Source organism: Gymnodraco acuticeps, unplaced genomic scaffold, assembly GCF_902827175.1.
Source record: "Gymnodraco acuticeps unplaced genomic scaffold, fGymAcu1.1, whole genome shotgun sequence".
In the NCBI taxonomy this organism is placed as follows: domain Eukaryota; kingdom Metazoa; phylum Chordata; class Actinopteri; order Perciformes; family Bathydraconidae; genus Gymnodraco; species Gymnodraco acuticeps.
The window spans coordinates 119705-136147 of NW_022991946.1; the positions used below are offsets into that span (position 1 = coordinate 119705).

At 42.0% G+C, this 16443-nt stretch overlaps 1 protein-coding gene across 1 annotated transcript; it reads left to right on the forward strand.

Annotated features, from left to right (window-relative positions):
- The first annotated feature begins 9658 nt into the window (after nt 1–9658).
- On the forward strand, nt 9659–15031 carry LOC117535895 (crossover junction endonuclease MUS81-like). The gene is made up of 6 exons (XM_034200547.1): nt 9659–9699; nt 9779–9859; nt 13688–13776; nt 13918–14115; nt 14635–14802; nt 14887–15031. Exons 2-6 carry the CDS (start codon nt 9800–9802, stop codon nt 15026–15028), a joined length of 657 nt encoding a protein of 218 aa, XP_034056438.1. The 5' UTR covers nt 9659–9699; nt 9779–9799; the 3' UTR covers nt 15029–15031.
- Nucleotides 15032–16443: the final 1412 nt, after the last annotated feature.

Below are 16443 nucleotides of genomic sequence, written 5' to 3' on the forward strand. Positions count from 1 at the left end.
TGAAGACGGGAGAGCTTGTTGGTCCCTCTCTACATTCACAGAGGGCCAGCTATAGTAACTCAACGAGAGAGTAATGTCAAATGACAGTACAATTGACCAATCATATCTTCCCTCTAAATGGGCGGGCTTTATTTTCGCGTTTTGCACCCCGGGCCGCTGTTTTGATATTCCGCTGAAGTATACGCTGTGACGTAATATCTCTTCTTTTTTTCTCGAGGGAGGGGGGGTCAGAGGGCCTAGGTATAAAAGTCACGACTCGCCACTGCCTCTTACACACATCATACTACTGTATTTGCTTAAACCTTCCTATCTAAACACTTTATGTGCTTGACTTCTGTGTGAGTCCGGATAAGTTGGTCCCCATTTTCTTTAACTCATGAAGACTTTTCTCCTTTTTTGTATTTTTCCTTTACAATGCTGGCCTGCAGGAAAAACAAAGTTCTCTTTAAGAATTCCATGTAACACGGGGTGAGTGATTCATATACAGATGAATGGTTTGTTTGCTAATCACCAGCCGACTCAGTCTGGCCCTTGACAGTCTTCTACTATCCAAACCATTACAGACTGATTGCAAACAGTGCTGTGTCAAGTTATTGGTCACTGTGATCACTTTGTGATACTGTATTAAAAAGTACCTACCAGTGTGTTGCACTCTATAGCATGTTTTCCAATGTTAAGGACAAGCATAAGAGGGGAGCATGGGAGGTTGTGGCTTAGTGATTAGTGCGCTGATCTTAGGATCACGGGGGAACTGGTTAGAATCCCGCTGCAGTCAACATTCAGCCGTGTCCTTGGACAACACGCTTCACCCCAAATTGTTCCTGTGGGGATTGCCCACAGCATTGAATGTACAGTATGTAAGTCGCTTTGGATAAAAGCGCCTAACAAGTGACATGTAATGTAATAAGAGGTGTTTGCGTTGAGTGACTTTGCATGAGAGAGACTTTTTTTGTGCAGCTTTGCTTCATATAGGCTGGTTGCTGTGCCACCCTCACAGAGCAGCAGCACCCTGCATGCTACTGCTCTGCTGGTGTGAAACCAAGAGAATAGCCTTTGTCAAGGTGTACTCGCTTCAATTCTCACTCATCTCCCTTGGCATGGGTGTTAAATTATATGCTCCAGAGGACTCCACATTCATATTTTTTTACAAGACCCAGGTTATTAGGCAAACAGGCTCTGCACATGTCCCCCGCTATGACAGTTTTCGCAGTCAAGGATTTCGACCTTTATTTCCATCCAAGTATCGCCTGCACTCCCTTTCGCACCCCCTGTGTGACACACACACACACACACACACACACACACACACACACACACACACAACACACACACACACACACACACACACACACACACACACACACACACACACACACACACACACACACACACACACACACACACACCACCCCTCGCCAATTCCCGCTCCCTTTCCTTCTAACTAGGCGAGAGCCTCTAAGTCTGTGGAGGGTGTGATCACAGTGTAGTTGCTCTGGGTGTAAGACTCCAGGCAGAACGGCTGCAGATCCAAACCTCCCAATCTACTCTGTGGATTGACAGCACAGCCCCCAGCCCCCTTACCTCTCATTTTGCAGCTTTATTTATAGTTCCCCTCTGCGCAGTTCATAGGGGGGGGAGGGGGGGGGACACACGATGTTTCTGATGACCATTTGTTCCTGAAGAGGAGACAAATTACAAATGTGAGCGTAGCCTTTGTACTTTGAAAATGCCTTTTTCATAACCAAAAACGGCCCTGATGAAAAGACCAAGGAACATCAAAGTGGTTCGCCCTCCGACAGAAAGGTTAAAAGTTGAGCTTGAACACTGATTCTCTCACATTCTTCCCGGCACAATTCTCATTAGCCACTCATTTTAATCAGATGCGCCATCAATTAGTATGACTTTTCTATGTGTTTGATGCTTAAAAGTTGGATCTCAAGGACACAGAACTTTCAGCGGACTCAGATGGGAGGCCTGCTGCATTCAGGTCTTTTTTTTTTTGTATTGCCACCACTGAGGAAGTAGTTAATTCAGAGATGGCCAGGGTTGAAGCCTGCAGCACAGAGAGAGCACGTACAGTATGTGTATAGGCACAGTAAATACGATTGGTTAGGGATACGCCATTCTTTAGCTAATGGGTCACTTCTGCCCCCTATTAGATCATGTCCAATTGGTGAATTTATGAACATGTATTATTTAATAGAGTAGTAGTTTTGAGATTTGTTGAGAATTTGAAGTAAATGATATGATTACTGGGGGATTTCGATGTATCGTCAGGAAAACTGTCCACTGGCTATGAGCTGAATATATAAACTATCATCTCTAATTAAAAAATATCAGCATACGCTCTGGACTGGAAACACCACATATGGGTCAACCCAGAGAAGTGTCATACTGGAAATAGATGTTGTCCGTTTGGGGACTTGCAGCAGGCTACATATTGCCGACAGCTGAGACAGACACACGTCAAATCTGATACGGCCATACGTGCAGGCAAAACTGTTGAATGTGGACGTTTAACCATGACCTGAACTACATGTTTTTCAGTTTACTTGAAAATGTGAGTTTGTTAGAGCCTTTGCACACTATTTCAGGCACATACAAATCCATTGTGAAATGAGAGGATGTGAAGTTTTATCATCTTGAAATTACATTACACACCTATTAAAACCATCATCATTTCTAACGTACATTTGGAAGCCTTATACCTACCTACTTTTTCTCTATTTTATTCTGCCCCTTCTTTACCTTTTGACATTTTCTGATCCACTGATGTGGCAGCCAACTGGGATTAGTCCCAGTATGCAGGTGGTCAGTACATCTGTAGTTTCTTGTTATGCCAACCTACAGTCTGGATTAGTCTTCAACATTATGCCGTGCAAGGGGGGCAAAATTGACATTCAAAAATAATACATTGTGACATAATCCTCAGGAGTTTCCAAAATGAACAGTGTTCATCCTCTGGGGAGCACGAAGATTCTCTGATATCTGGTGGAAGTTGCAGTCCCTGGAGACCATGACCATCCATGCCAAATTCAGGCCGTCTGAGCAGTTTGATGGAAAAATCAACAACAAGTAAACATTATTATAATGTATATCAAAAGTTATTTGTATCCATTTTTAAAAGTGGCAGAGATACACTGCACTTTAGTTTTTGGATTGAACTGTCATAGATGGGTAGGGGTTGAACATTTCAATCTAAGCACAAAAAACAAGGTGGAGGATGTAGAAGGAGGTGTTGGAGCAGGGCTCTGCTGGGGAAAGGCAGGTAGCTGAGCAGAGGGGAAGGAGTTAACACTCAGCTGTGGTTAATCCCCTCCGCGGGACTTTGGGGCAATATGCAGTTAGAGTGGAATGTGAATGTGTGTGATTCTGACCAGGGGCTGGCACAACTGTCTCTCACTCCTCCTGCAGAGAGCCTCTGGTCGCTCCTCTCAGCAGTGTTATTTCTCCCCAGCACCCTATTAAAACTGCTCTCAACACATGGAGCCTGCTTCCACCATGGTAGACGAGAAACTCCCCAGAGTCTAACCACTGTCGCTTGAATCCAAACCACACAAGACCTTTGAGTACACAAGCATTACACCGAAGAATTAACTAAGCTCTCTGAAGATGTTGGAAATATTCCAGCTTGGCAAGAGAAAAAATTCAATGAGTTCAAATTCCAGTGCTTTCTGAGAAGCTTCTGATATCTTACTGACATGTCAACATATTTGTATATGCACTGTAAATAAATAACCCACCAATTCAATCCTAACAGTGTTCAAAATAAACTTGGATTTTTAAGTAATACATTAACACATCTTCTAAAAACATGCGCAAATAATGGCTATGTCTTGATAAATACAAACATGTTTTTTTGTAATATATACTGCAGCTAACACTAAGAAAACACGAGTTGTCAAAGGCATTCAAGAAATAGCTCTCCACTTTGAAGGACATTAAACGTGACATATCTACGTATCATTAGCCCGTCCTTTAACGCTCTGTAACAACTCGATATTGACGTGTAATTCATACGCAAAAAATGAAAAAGGTCCATCAGCTTCAGCCCTGCAGCTGCAGTTTCTCTGTAGCTGTACTCATGTGTAGTTTAAATATTTGGTAACACTATATATTAAGGTACACAAATTAACCATCAACTAGTTGTTCATTAACATGCATATTAGCAGTATATTGGCTCTTTATTAGTCATTATAAAACACTTATTAATACCTTATTCTACATGACCATATTCTACAAGTAATAAGCCATTAGTTGAGAGTTTTTCCTCTAACCCTCTAATTAGTGCTTATTTATTGCAAGTAAGGAAGTTGTTGTCTATGAGTTTTGGTCTTAATATGCTCTGCTCAATATGGGCCTAATAAGGCAGTAGTAGCACAAGAATAGTAACTCTCCCATAATAACACTTAACAAATATGATCTCTTCTTATGTAACAAGACATGAAACTATAAGTGTTAATTGTGTCTAAATAACTCAAAATTAGATATTTATATCTTAGAATATGTGTTGGGGTATTGACAGCTCAGCTACCAACAGCAAGGTGATATTGACCTGTATGTTTCATATTTGCACATTTATATTTTTGTAAAATGTGTACTGAAGGTTAGACAGGAAACCGGGTACAGGAAGTAGGAGAGAGAGTAGCAGGGCAGTAGACTGCTACTAATTTTGCCTATGCAACCTGAACAGTAAAGGGTGAAGTCCGTCAGAAAGCAATGACTGTAAGTGTAAGTGTGAGCCTTACACTTACACTTTAAGTATTAGTAACATGTATTGTTTTTATGGGATGACATTCGGAGATGTTTAAACACAATGAGAAAGCGTTAGCATACATGCTAGCGTTAGCCATATTAGCCTGTAGGCCAGGGTTCCCCAATTATATTTACTAAAGGGCCAATGACAAGCTAAGGGCCAAAATGTTATGTGTCACTCAAAGTTGTTTTACACCAGAGGTGCCCAGTACGTCGACCGCGGGCGACCGGTCGACCGCGAGGGCAATGCTGGTAGATCGCGAGTCATTCATTTAAAAAAAATCCAGCTCCGTTAAAATAGACAAAACAGGTTTTGATCCCTCCTCCCTTGGCCCCCCTGCCACTTAATTCAGGAGTTTACTTGATTGACAGAAAAAAGCGACCTATCGCTTTCCAGTCTGTTAACCCAGAATGCAAAGCGATACAAAATCAGTCAAGTGCCGGGAAAACTCAAATTAAGTTAAAGAGACAAACAACAAAATGAGTGCGGGACCGAGCAAGAAGCTAAAGACAAACCACTTCCACCCAGAATGGGAGGAAGAATATTTTTTTGTGATGTCACATTCAAAGGTTATTTGCCTTATTTGTAAAGCAAGCGTCGCTCTGCCAAAGAAAGGTAACGTGGAGAGGCATTATCGGAGTGTTCACAAGGCATATGACCAGGGGCGTCGCCTGGACCTGGAAACATTCGGGGCTTAGCCCACAGTGGCGGCGCTACAGTCAAATTTTCTACTGCAAGACTCCCCACACGCACATACACAATTGCGCCATCTGGTGTCACAAACGTGTGCCTGCATTAGCTTTGTTACGGCAATGGATTGTGGGAGATTCTCATAACACGTGAGGATCTCTTGAGGGTAAGGTGCCTGTATTATCTCGGTGGACAAAATGTATGTTTTTATTTTATAAGGACAATAACGTACTGTTGTGTTTGTTTAGTTTAATGTTAATTGTTTAATGCTCACAGTCACAGCAACATATTTTGAGTGTGATTGGCTATTTGTTTTATATGATTTATCAACGTGCTCATCAATAGCTAATCTGAGCACCAGAACCCAGCTCACGTGTCCTTTTATGCTGTCCATTTAAATGCAGGTATGTGAGTTTTGTACACCAGTTTATTTATGTTTAATGTTTCACATTGCTCCACATGATGCCTGGACTACAAAGTCTTCCATGTTTCTACGCTTCTTCCTCTGTGTCACAGTTTCGGGAATATCAAGATCATTGCACAGGGCCTTGGTCTTGTCATAGACCTCATGTGCTTTCTCGTTACTTCGGTAACTTTTCAGTGTGTTCTCAACTGCTGTTTTGTAATCTACTGCCTGCACCAAGTCAAGTGTTTCTTTCTGCAGGTATTTGTGCAGGCCCTGAGTGGTTGAGAGCAGTGTCTGGAACATGACAGCATGTAGATGGTACTGCATGTTCAAAGCTTGCTTTCCAGTCCCTTTACTAGAGGGGCTGAAAGGCTCCCTAAAGTCTTGATCAAAGCAGGGAGGTTGTTGACATGCCCAGCGAACAAGTTGTTTGTCCCCTACCTCTAGCTGTTTCTGAAATGTTTGCAATCTCTGATGGTGGACAAGAGATGTGGAGAAGAAAGAGTAGAGACACTCCAGGAGACCAACGCAGGTATGTGAGTTTTGTACACCAGTTTGTATAAGTTTAATGTTTCACATTGCTTGTGAATATACTACCACTATACGATCACTGATGTTTTGTTGTTGACTGGACACTTATTTTGTAAAAGAGATAGCATGAGAGGATCTCTAAAGCAATGCAGCTCACGTGTCCTTTTTATATGCTGTTCATTGAAATGCAGGAAAGTAATCACCAGCTCTGAGTGATCTGTTGCCGAGGGGACACTACACCGGAGTTACATAAGCAGAGATAAAGTGCTATTTTGGGGGGAACTCACCTCCTCTGGGGTCCCCCAGGAAGACTTTTTTTTAAATACTGAAGTTAAAAGCATCAATCTTGTGCACTTTGAGAGCAACATTAAGAGATATGGATACATCTCTCAACACCCATATGTCAAAAAGAAATCAAAGAATCAGAATCAGAAACGGGTTTATTATTTAAAAACACTTCATTTTCCAATTAAATCATAAACTATGTCAAATTATTAGAAGTTGTTAGTAATCAGATTAAACAGAAAAAAGGGATGGAAGGAGGAAATAATAATCCCTCATCTCTTGCTGTTTGCGGTTGAAATGATCTCTTTTGCTGGCCAAACATGCTGGATGGAAAGCAGTGGTGTCTCACTTGCCTTGCCTTGTATCTGCAGTCCCTAAATCAGTCATGTTACCCATTGACTCTTGTCTGTTCTGGTGTTCCTGTTCATTGTTGTCTCCATTGTCGTTCTTGTCTGTTGTAACAAGTATGTATCAGTTTCCAGCTCTGTCAAATAAATGAATTTCAAGATACACACTTCATTAAAATGAGTGTCACCACACTGTCACAAAATGTAATACTAACCAATTGAAAATAGTTAAATTTACATCTCTTGTAGATATCACTGTTAGAGTAGTTATCTGCCAATAGGACAGAATCATTCCTATACAAATGCAGTTTGAGTAATTCACTTAATATATTTACTTAAAACTTTAATATAGTCATTTTCACTTAATACTCTAATATAGTCATCTTTCTGCATTCAACACTAAGGAAAGCTGTACAATTTGACATGATAATGAGGAAAAAAGGCCTCCGACAATGCAGATCATTTTTTGATCATATCAATTTTAAGATGGGGGTCAAGGCTTAATATTTGGGAGCATAGTGTCCCTTGCTCCCTTTCAGGAGCCCCACTGGATTGGCTTTGATCTGAAATATTTGTATATAAAGCTTGTTAGCTGGCTGTCCATCTCATAATGTTCACATAGAAACTAGCTGTCAATAGGAAATATAAATCAGAAGAATTATATTTTCATGCAAAATCTGTCACAAAAAGAGGTTGCACATTTAAATGTGTTGTTAGCCACATTTATTGCTGCAAATACGTTCAAACATGCTGTCGGTACGTAAAGCAGTGGCAACTATGCCACCAATTCAGCTGACTTTTTCTCAGAAATACTGTCACATAACATCCATATATACTGTATATTTCAGTGCTAGGTTGATGCTTAGCTAAGCTAACTATGAAACACTTTAACTGACAGGACTCAGGAATCAGGATCAACTGTGTAAGGTAGCTTCTAGCTTCATGTCGAACACAGACAGTAAGTCAACATTTCCCAGAGAGCTTTCTTTGAAATCACCAAGTAACGCTAAAAAACACAACATTTAGATTGTATGACAAAGTGTTTATTTAATATATCTGGCTAGCTATAGCTACTTGCTAACAGTTTAGCTTACCCGCGCGATTCAAAGTAACGTCAACGTAGCTATAATGTATGCTTTGCTTACATGTTCGCATAACTTGTAAGTTTACTGACAGGTACATACCTTGTTCATCTGGCTCAGGTGGTGGTTCTGGGGTTGTTGTGTGAGCCACCACTTGAGAATTGCCGTCTTTTTTATTAAAGAAATGTCTAATGTCCATCTTCAGAATCTCCGCGTCCGGGGCTGACAGTTTAAAGTTTAAACATTGTCACAGAGGAGAGTACGTACCTGTCAGCCAATAAAACACGTTTATTTCCATGCAACTCTCTGATTGGTCTGGTGGCGTCGTCTTGCCTCTGTGTTGCATTCACTGAACATGGGAAATTACATTCCTGCCGTCCGTCCTATAGGTAAAGTAGGTTAATGTATTATATTATTGAGGGAGAATTTGTCCGGGGCTAATGAAAAAACATCCGGGGCTAAAGCCCCGGATGCCTACCCCAGGTGACGCCCCTGCATATGACAGCGACTTCCCTCCGAGTAGCGAGTTGAGAAAGAGAAAGGTCATGTATTATTGCTACACAAACATTATCTCGCAGTCTTAGTGTCGCCAACTCGTTTCTAACATGCAAAAAGACAAACAAATGCGTCTATGGTCGGTGTATTTTTGATCTTTCCAATCGAGACGAGATCTCTCTCCCGTCTGTGCGCGAGGGGGCGGGGCAGTTTACACACACGCGGCTGCTACAAGCAGCAAACACACGGAGGAGATGGCGGAGAGAAGCGCTCCAAGGTGTGGTTACATGTTACCCGTCTTGAGGTGGACAATGCTCCTTGCCAAGAGAGTTCAGCATGTGAGGGCGGTAACACGAGCAGTGTGTCTAAACATTTATCAAAAGTGCTCCACATTCAGACGGAGGAATGCACCGGGCTCGACTGTCTTTCTAGTAGCTCTGTAGCCCCATCCACGAGTAACGTTTCCACGTCAGGTGTTATGTATGCTAGCAGCAACACACGGAGTTAACTCAATGATACAAACATGGGGTAATGATTAGAGGTAACTGAGTTACTCTTTATTTTGTTAAAGTTTCAGCTATTCTGTTCACAGTTCTGTCATCAGATTATTTAATACGAATTGTTAAAACATTGTTGTTTCTTTTGATGCGAAATATTATTTATTTTATTTAAATAAAAAGCAATGTTAATTTTGTAAACAATTTGTTAATTTAATAATATATGTATTTTTGAATCAAGTATTAATCTTTATTGTCTTCATTGTTAGTTTCCACATGCCTAAAACAACCTCAAGCTAAATCTAAAAGTTGATGGCTAAACAAGAGGGTTTGAGAAATTGTGCAAGGCATACAGTAATAGTCTGAATAGTCGATTAGTCGTTTCATTCATCGATAGATTAATCGATTATCAAATTAGTCGTTGCAGCCCTATTATCCCATGTATAAATAAAACGTGTTATTCAGCAACCCTTGCAATTTGGGATTTTATTTTTGGTTGGTAGACCTCGGTGAGCTGGTCATTTCAAAAGTAGCTCACCAGCCCAAAAAGTGTGGGCACCCCTGGTCTGGAGGCTACGCTGTTCTGCTCACACTTTACAGAGTGTCTCAGGTACGCCTTCCTCCTTCACATCTACACAAAATACCTCCATGTTTTGCATTGTGGGTTCATTTGATGTCTGTCCCTCCAGATCCCAGGCAGCAAAGGCTACATGTTTAAGATGGAGCTCCAAGCAGAAGCTCAGCAGCTCTGCGATAAGTCCTTCTCTGTGGTGAGTGGAGTATTCGTTACAAGTGCATTTAAACCCGCTTATTACACCCAAATAAATTGAGGATTTGACACGACTAATGATTTTAAACATGATTTCATATATTTGGAAATTATCGTTTTGCTTTCGCTAAGATAAAATAGTGGCGTAGCAACTTAACTTAAAATGACGACGGCACTAATCGAGATGTTCTGGTGCATAACTGTCAGTCTTTTACCTCCTTTTATTTATTTTGACATTATTAAACACCAATATGTAGAAGTATTGGATCATTGCGTGTGGGCTGTAACAGTTTAACACGGGTAGACACTCTGAAATGACCACGAAGCATTGTTATGACACAGAATAATGAACTATTTAAATCAAATCAAGTTTTATTTATATAGCACATTTTCAAAACGATTTTTGGTCAAAGTGCTGTACATACAATCAAAATACTTTACAATAAAAACACTTTACAATAAAAACACTTAACAACAGCACAAATAAAAAAATCACACCTATTCTGTGTGTTGACATTTACGACCATCCCTGCTTCTAATCTCCCGTAAGGAATGTGATAATGGAGTCGTATGTTGATACTACCAGGTTTTATGGCCTGACCTGGCGGGCACAGGGGGGGTTTTACGACTGTGAGAACGCGGGCTTCTAAGCACCACGGATGTCAGAGACATTTCCATTGTTCCCAGGTGTTCACGTACCGTCCCCCAATTGACTCTCTGTATACTAGTTAAAAGGTCTACCAAGATGCGAGGCGGATCAGATTTGACATGGCAACCCACCCGTGCAGTCAGAACCTTTGACTGTGTGACTTGTGATGTGAATTTCTCCGGCCGATGCTTGTATTAAAGATCCGTGTTTGTTTGGAGGCGTGTGGCGTAGTGGGTTAGTGCCTAGGTGTTGGGGTCAGGGGGTCACAGGTTCAAACCCCACTGCAGTCAGCATGTCGTTGTGTCCCTGAGACTCTTCACCCCAAATTGCTCCTGTGGGAGCCACAGTATTGAGTATGTAAGTCGCTTTGGATAAAAGCGTCTAACAAGTAACATGTAATAATAAAAAAAAGATCCATGTTAATAATATTTTAGTTTTTTTTAAATCGTACATTTGGGAAAACCCGGCGCTCCCGGAGAAATCCCGCTATGCCACGGACAAGTTAATGAACTTTAACCCGTGGTATTTATCTCGTTGTAATTGTAGCTTGCTGGAAGAATATCTAAGCCCCCTGATGTCATGCTAAGACATCTTACTAATGTTTGGTTTTTTAAAATCGTACATTTTGGGAAAAACCCGGTGCCCCCGGAGAAAACCCGTTATGCCACGGACAAGTTAATGAACTTTAACCCGTGGTATTTATCTCGTGGTAATTGTAGCTTGCTGGAAGAATATCTAAGCCCCCTGATGTCATGCTAAGACATCTTACTAATGTTTGGTTTTTTTAAATCGTACATTTTGGGAAAAACCCGGTGCCCCCGGAGAAAACCCGTTATGCCACGGATAAGTTAGTGGCTTTTATCTCCTGGACTGCTGAGCTTGATTCTCCTGAACCGTTTTCATGTGTTCAAGGAAGTCATTGTCAACGGTGACGATCTTCACATTCAAGCCGTTCATTCGGTCTTGATCTTCTTGGACCCTTTGTCCGAGTTCGCCGTTTGGATTCTGATCCGTGGTGTTTTTGGCCTGCTGAGCTCTTTTCTCCCCAAACGTTTTCTTGGATTCAAGGAAGTCATTGTGAAGACTGACGTTGTTCACATTCAAGCCGTTCATTCGGTCCTGATCGCCGTTTGGATTCTGAACCGCTGTGTTTCTTTCCCTCAGCGGCTCATCACACATAGACTGCAGGTCGTTCATCTTTTCCTTCAGGGTTTTGTTCTGAGAACGACCCTTCCTCAAAACACCAATCTCTAGGTTAAGTTCCACGAGATCCTTCGCCATGGCGGCACTATCACAACTCAAGGTCTCGTTGGATGCCTTCAAAGCCTCGTAATTGATCATGAGATTCTTTTCCTTGTGAACCTCATTGCTCAAACCCTGGATCTTTTTAAACAAAGCCTCGTTCTTCCTCGTAACGTCCTCTCTCTCAGCTTTCGCCTCCTTGTAAGAGTCCTCGAGGTCCATGAAACGCAGATGCCTTTCCTTGAGCTGCAACACTTCTTCTCGCAGGGAGACATGTTCGAGGCTCATAGCGGCTTTTTCTGTCACCATTTGCGTTGCAACGTTCCCTAATGGTGTCCTCGTTCTCAAGTTCTTGGCACAACTCGACTTTCTTTTGTTGCAACAATTGCATTTGCTGGAAAATCAACTCTTTTTCTTCCTTCGCAATGTTGTATGACCCCAGAAGATCCTCTAAACCCAGAAGCCTCTTTGAAAGCTCAAAGATCTCTTCTTGCAAGTCTTCGGTTTGGCTCATTTCCTCATATTTCGACCGGTTCATTTTGTCCATCTCAAACTGCACCATGCTTTCATTTTCAAGCTCCCTGCAGAGATCGTCCACTTCCTGCTGCAGAGCCTGGTTCTTCTGGAAAACCGTCTCTATCTCTGCCTTAGACACTTGGAAACGATCCTGAAGTTGCTCTTTCCTTTGTTTGAGATACTGAAGTTCTTCCTCAAGGCCACCATTTACTCTGATGGTTTCCTCTGCGTCACTTCTCAATGCATCAAGCGTTTCCTCTGCAGCAGAATAGCTTTGGATCGATGAACGCACCTCTTTAATCTGTGCTTCGAGCTCTCTCTGTACACGTAGTGCAGCTTCATGCTCGGCTTTGATAGCATCGATGCTATCCAGCTCATCTAGCTTGTCAAACATCTGTTCCTCGAGGATCTGTCGTTCACGCTCCAATTCCTTGTTTGTCTGGATTAGTCCCTGGAACATCGCCTCTACGGTAACGTTATTTTCGATCTTCTCACTAAGAACCCTCACTGCTTTTTCGAGGTAGGCACACTTGCGCCTCGCGACATGTCCCTCTGCCTTCAGAGCGTCAAACTGCTCCCCCAGCGCTGGAAAGCTGCCGAACTGTTTTTGTATGGATTGCATTTCCACATGTAGGGTCTTGAGATGTTCTTGAACTGCCCCAAGACTCCTCCTAACTCCAGCGTAGTCACCTCCCAATTCCGCTTGTTCCTTATTGCACGACATGTTTTTTTAAGATGACAATGATACACACACAGTAGCAACTGGTAATACCTAACTGTTTGTGTTGTCAGCGTCAGACTGGTTTCTGCTAAGCCAATATATGCTGTGCCTTGAAACTCAAACTGGTCTCCTTGCAGGTTCCCATTTGGAACTATCGATGATGTCACAAAGCACATCACAGCATCATCATGACATCACTTGGAATTTCTGCACAATGCTCACATGTAGAGATGTGGCCATGGCAACAGTGAAGATGCATTCTGGGTAACTTTGCCCAGGCATTCCATTTTTGAAAAAACAACAACAAGATGGCTGACTCCTACTCTCTATTCTACTCAATATTAAGGGAGTTCTTTGTGGAGGATTATGTGGTGAAAATGAACACACCGATGTTCTGAAACTAATATATAAAAAGGGACTTGTGTTGGGATGTCCTGTTAACAATAAACCATTATTATTACTCAAAAATTGTCGTCAAAAGCAGAGAAAATACTCCAATTGAAAATACTTCCTAATAATACTCTTTATTCAAAAAAAATGTTGAGTCTGTAGGCATGACATATTAATGTTTTTGGTACAAAATTAGCTTGAGAACAATTTTTTATTGGCCATTTATTGACTGATATGACGGCACAGGGTACCCTGATCAGAGCGTCCTGAATATTTGTATTTTAATTCAGTTAACTTTTATGTGTCTGTAGCCAGATCTGGGCAGTAAGTACACGGCCTGGTCTTCAGTGAGCACTCTGATCCAGAAGAACCTGATGATGAAGACCCACAACCCTGCAAGGTACAGAGGAAACACACACACACACACACGATGGATTGACACACACATTATTTCTGTACGATTTCAGATTCAGAGTGTTTTGAAGTGGAAACGGGGGCTTCTCTTTCGTTTAAATGGAGTTCACTCTTCCTCCCTCTTCAGGTATTCTCTGACAGAAGAGGGTCTGGCTTTAGGGGAGCGCCTCGAGTCTTTAGAGGGAACTAAAGGTCCAGAAGGAGACAGAGAGGAGGCCAGGAGTGAAGGAAACGAGCAGGAGGAGGGAGAAGAAGGTGGCCCAGGGATTGTGGACCTCACTGTTAGTGATGATGACGAAGAGGAGAAGGAAGAGGAGAGAATACAGTGAGTGTGCTTCAAAACTTCTGGGACAAAAACGTATCATTATCTCAACAAGTAACTCTACTCTGAAATGCATTTAAGTCGTACCTTTATTTTCCTTTTGTCATATGTTGTATAGACTAAGTGTTTAGAGACCAGTTAAACATTCAAGATTCAAGATAACGTGGTCTTGGTTCTGACAATCTTAAGTCCCAGCCTCCTCCAACAACTTACGACATAAAAAGGAATAAATATAGTCCAAAAATATATAGAATGGTGCAAGTAAAAAGCAAAAATAGGTCAACTATATACATGTAAAAAGTAAATACAGAAAAATACGGTGCTTTCTACTTTAATATACGAAAATAGGTAGACTTTCCTTTGTGTGTTTTAGCTTGTAATGTTTCTGATGAACTCTCCAATTGTAGATGTGTAAGTAATATATATTTAAGACCGAAATATCTCCATTATGTTTTATGATTGCACTTGTGTTGTTGAACTGTTTGTCAATACAATAAAAGGAATTGAACCGTCTTTTTCCAGACCTACAGAGAGGCCGACCTCCTCTGCTTCCCAGCCGAGGGTTCTCGTTCCTGGGATGTTCTTTTCAGGGAAACCCCGAAATGTACCGAGCAGAAACCCAAAGTCCTGGAGTCTCCTTCCCGGCTCCTACGAGATCATCCTCTGTGTGGACTTCATTGAGACAACGGGGTAAGACCGCTGTGTGTTTTAAACTGTGTGAATCAAACGTGTGTGTGTGTGTGTGTTTCCTGAACGGTCGGTGTGTTTGTGAAGCGGAAGCAAAAACTGCAAGCAGGATCTGGTCAAAGAGCTGCAGAGGAACGGAGTGACGTTCGATGTGAGGAAGCTCAACGTGGGAGATTTCCTGTGGGTCGCTCGGGAAAAGGTCGCGCCTATTCCAGGTAACACAACGTAGAAAACAACTCGCCTATTGTGAAAAATCCACTGCTCCATGTCTCTTCTACATCAACATGTGTCCCCTCTTCTTCATGTCTCTTCTACATCAACATGTGTCCCCTCTTCTTCATGTCTCCTCTACATCAACATGTGTCCCCTCTTCTTCATGTCTCTTCTACATCAACATGTGTCCCCTCTTCTTCATGTCTCTTCTACATCAACATGTGTCCCCTCTTCTTCATGTCTCTTCTACATCAACATGTGTCCCCTCTTCTTCATGTCTCTTCTACATCAACATGTGTCCCCTCTTCTTCATGTCTCTTCTACATCAACATGTGTCCCCTCTTCTTCATGTCTCTTCTACATCAACATGTGTCCCCTCTTCTTCATGTCTCTTCTACATCAACATGTGTCCCCCTCTTCTTCATGTCTCTTCTACATCAACATGTGTCCCCTCTTCTTCATGTCTCTTCTACATCAAGTGTCCCCTCTTCTTCATGTCTTCTTCATCAACATGTGTCCCCTCTTCTTCATGTCTCTTCTACATCAACATGTGTCCCCTCTTCTTCATGTCTCTTCTACATCAACATGTGTCCCTCTTCTTCATGTCTCTTCTACTCAAACATGTGTCCCCTCTTCTTCATGTCTCTTCTACATCAACATGTGTCCCCTCTTCTTCATGTCTCTTCTACATCAACATGTGTCCCCTCTTCTTCATGTCTCTTCTACATCAACATGTGTCCCCTCTTCTTCATGTCTCTTCTACATCAACATGTGTCCCCTCTTCTTCCTGTCTCTTCTACATCAAACATGTGTCCCCTCTTCTTCATGTCTCTTCTACATCAACATGTGTCCCCTCTTCTTCATGTCTCTTCTACATCAACATGTGTCCCTCTTCTTCAGTCTCTTCTACATCAACATGTGTCCCTCTTCTTCATGTCTCTTCTACATCAACATGTGTCCCCTCTTCTTCATGTCTCTTCTACATCAACATGTGTCCCCTCTTCTTCATGTTCTCTTCTACATCAAACATGTGTCCCCTCTTCTTCATGTCTCTTCTACATCAACATGTGTCCCCTCTTCTTCATGTCTCTTCTACATCAACACGTGTCCCCTCTTCTCCATGTCTCTTCTACATCAACACGTGTCCCCTCTTCTTCATGTCTCTTCTACATCAACACGTGTCCCCTCTTCTTCATGTCTCTTCTACATCAACACGTGTCCCCTCTTCTTCATGTCTCTTCTACATCAACATGTGTCCCCTCTTCTTCATGTCTCTTCTACATCAACATGTGTCCCCTCTTCTTCATGTCTCTTCTACATCAACATGTGTCCCCTCTTCTTCCATGTCTCTTCTACATCAACATGTGTCCCCTCTTCTTCATGTCTCTTCTACATCAACATGTGTCCCCTCTTCTTCATGTCTCTTCTACA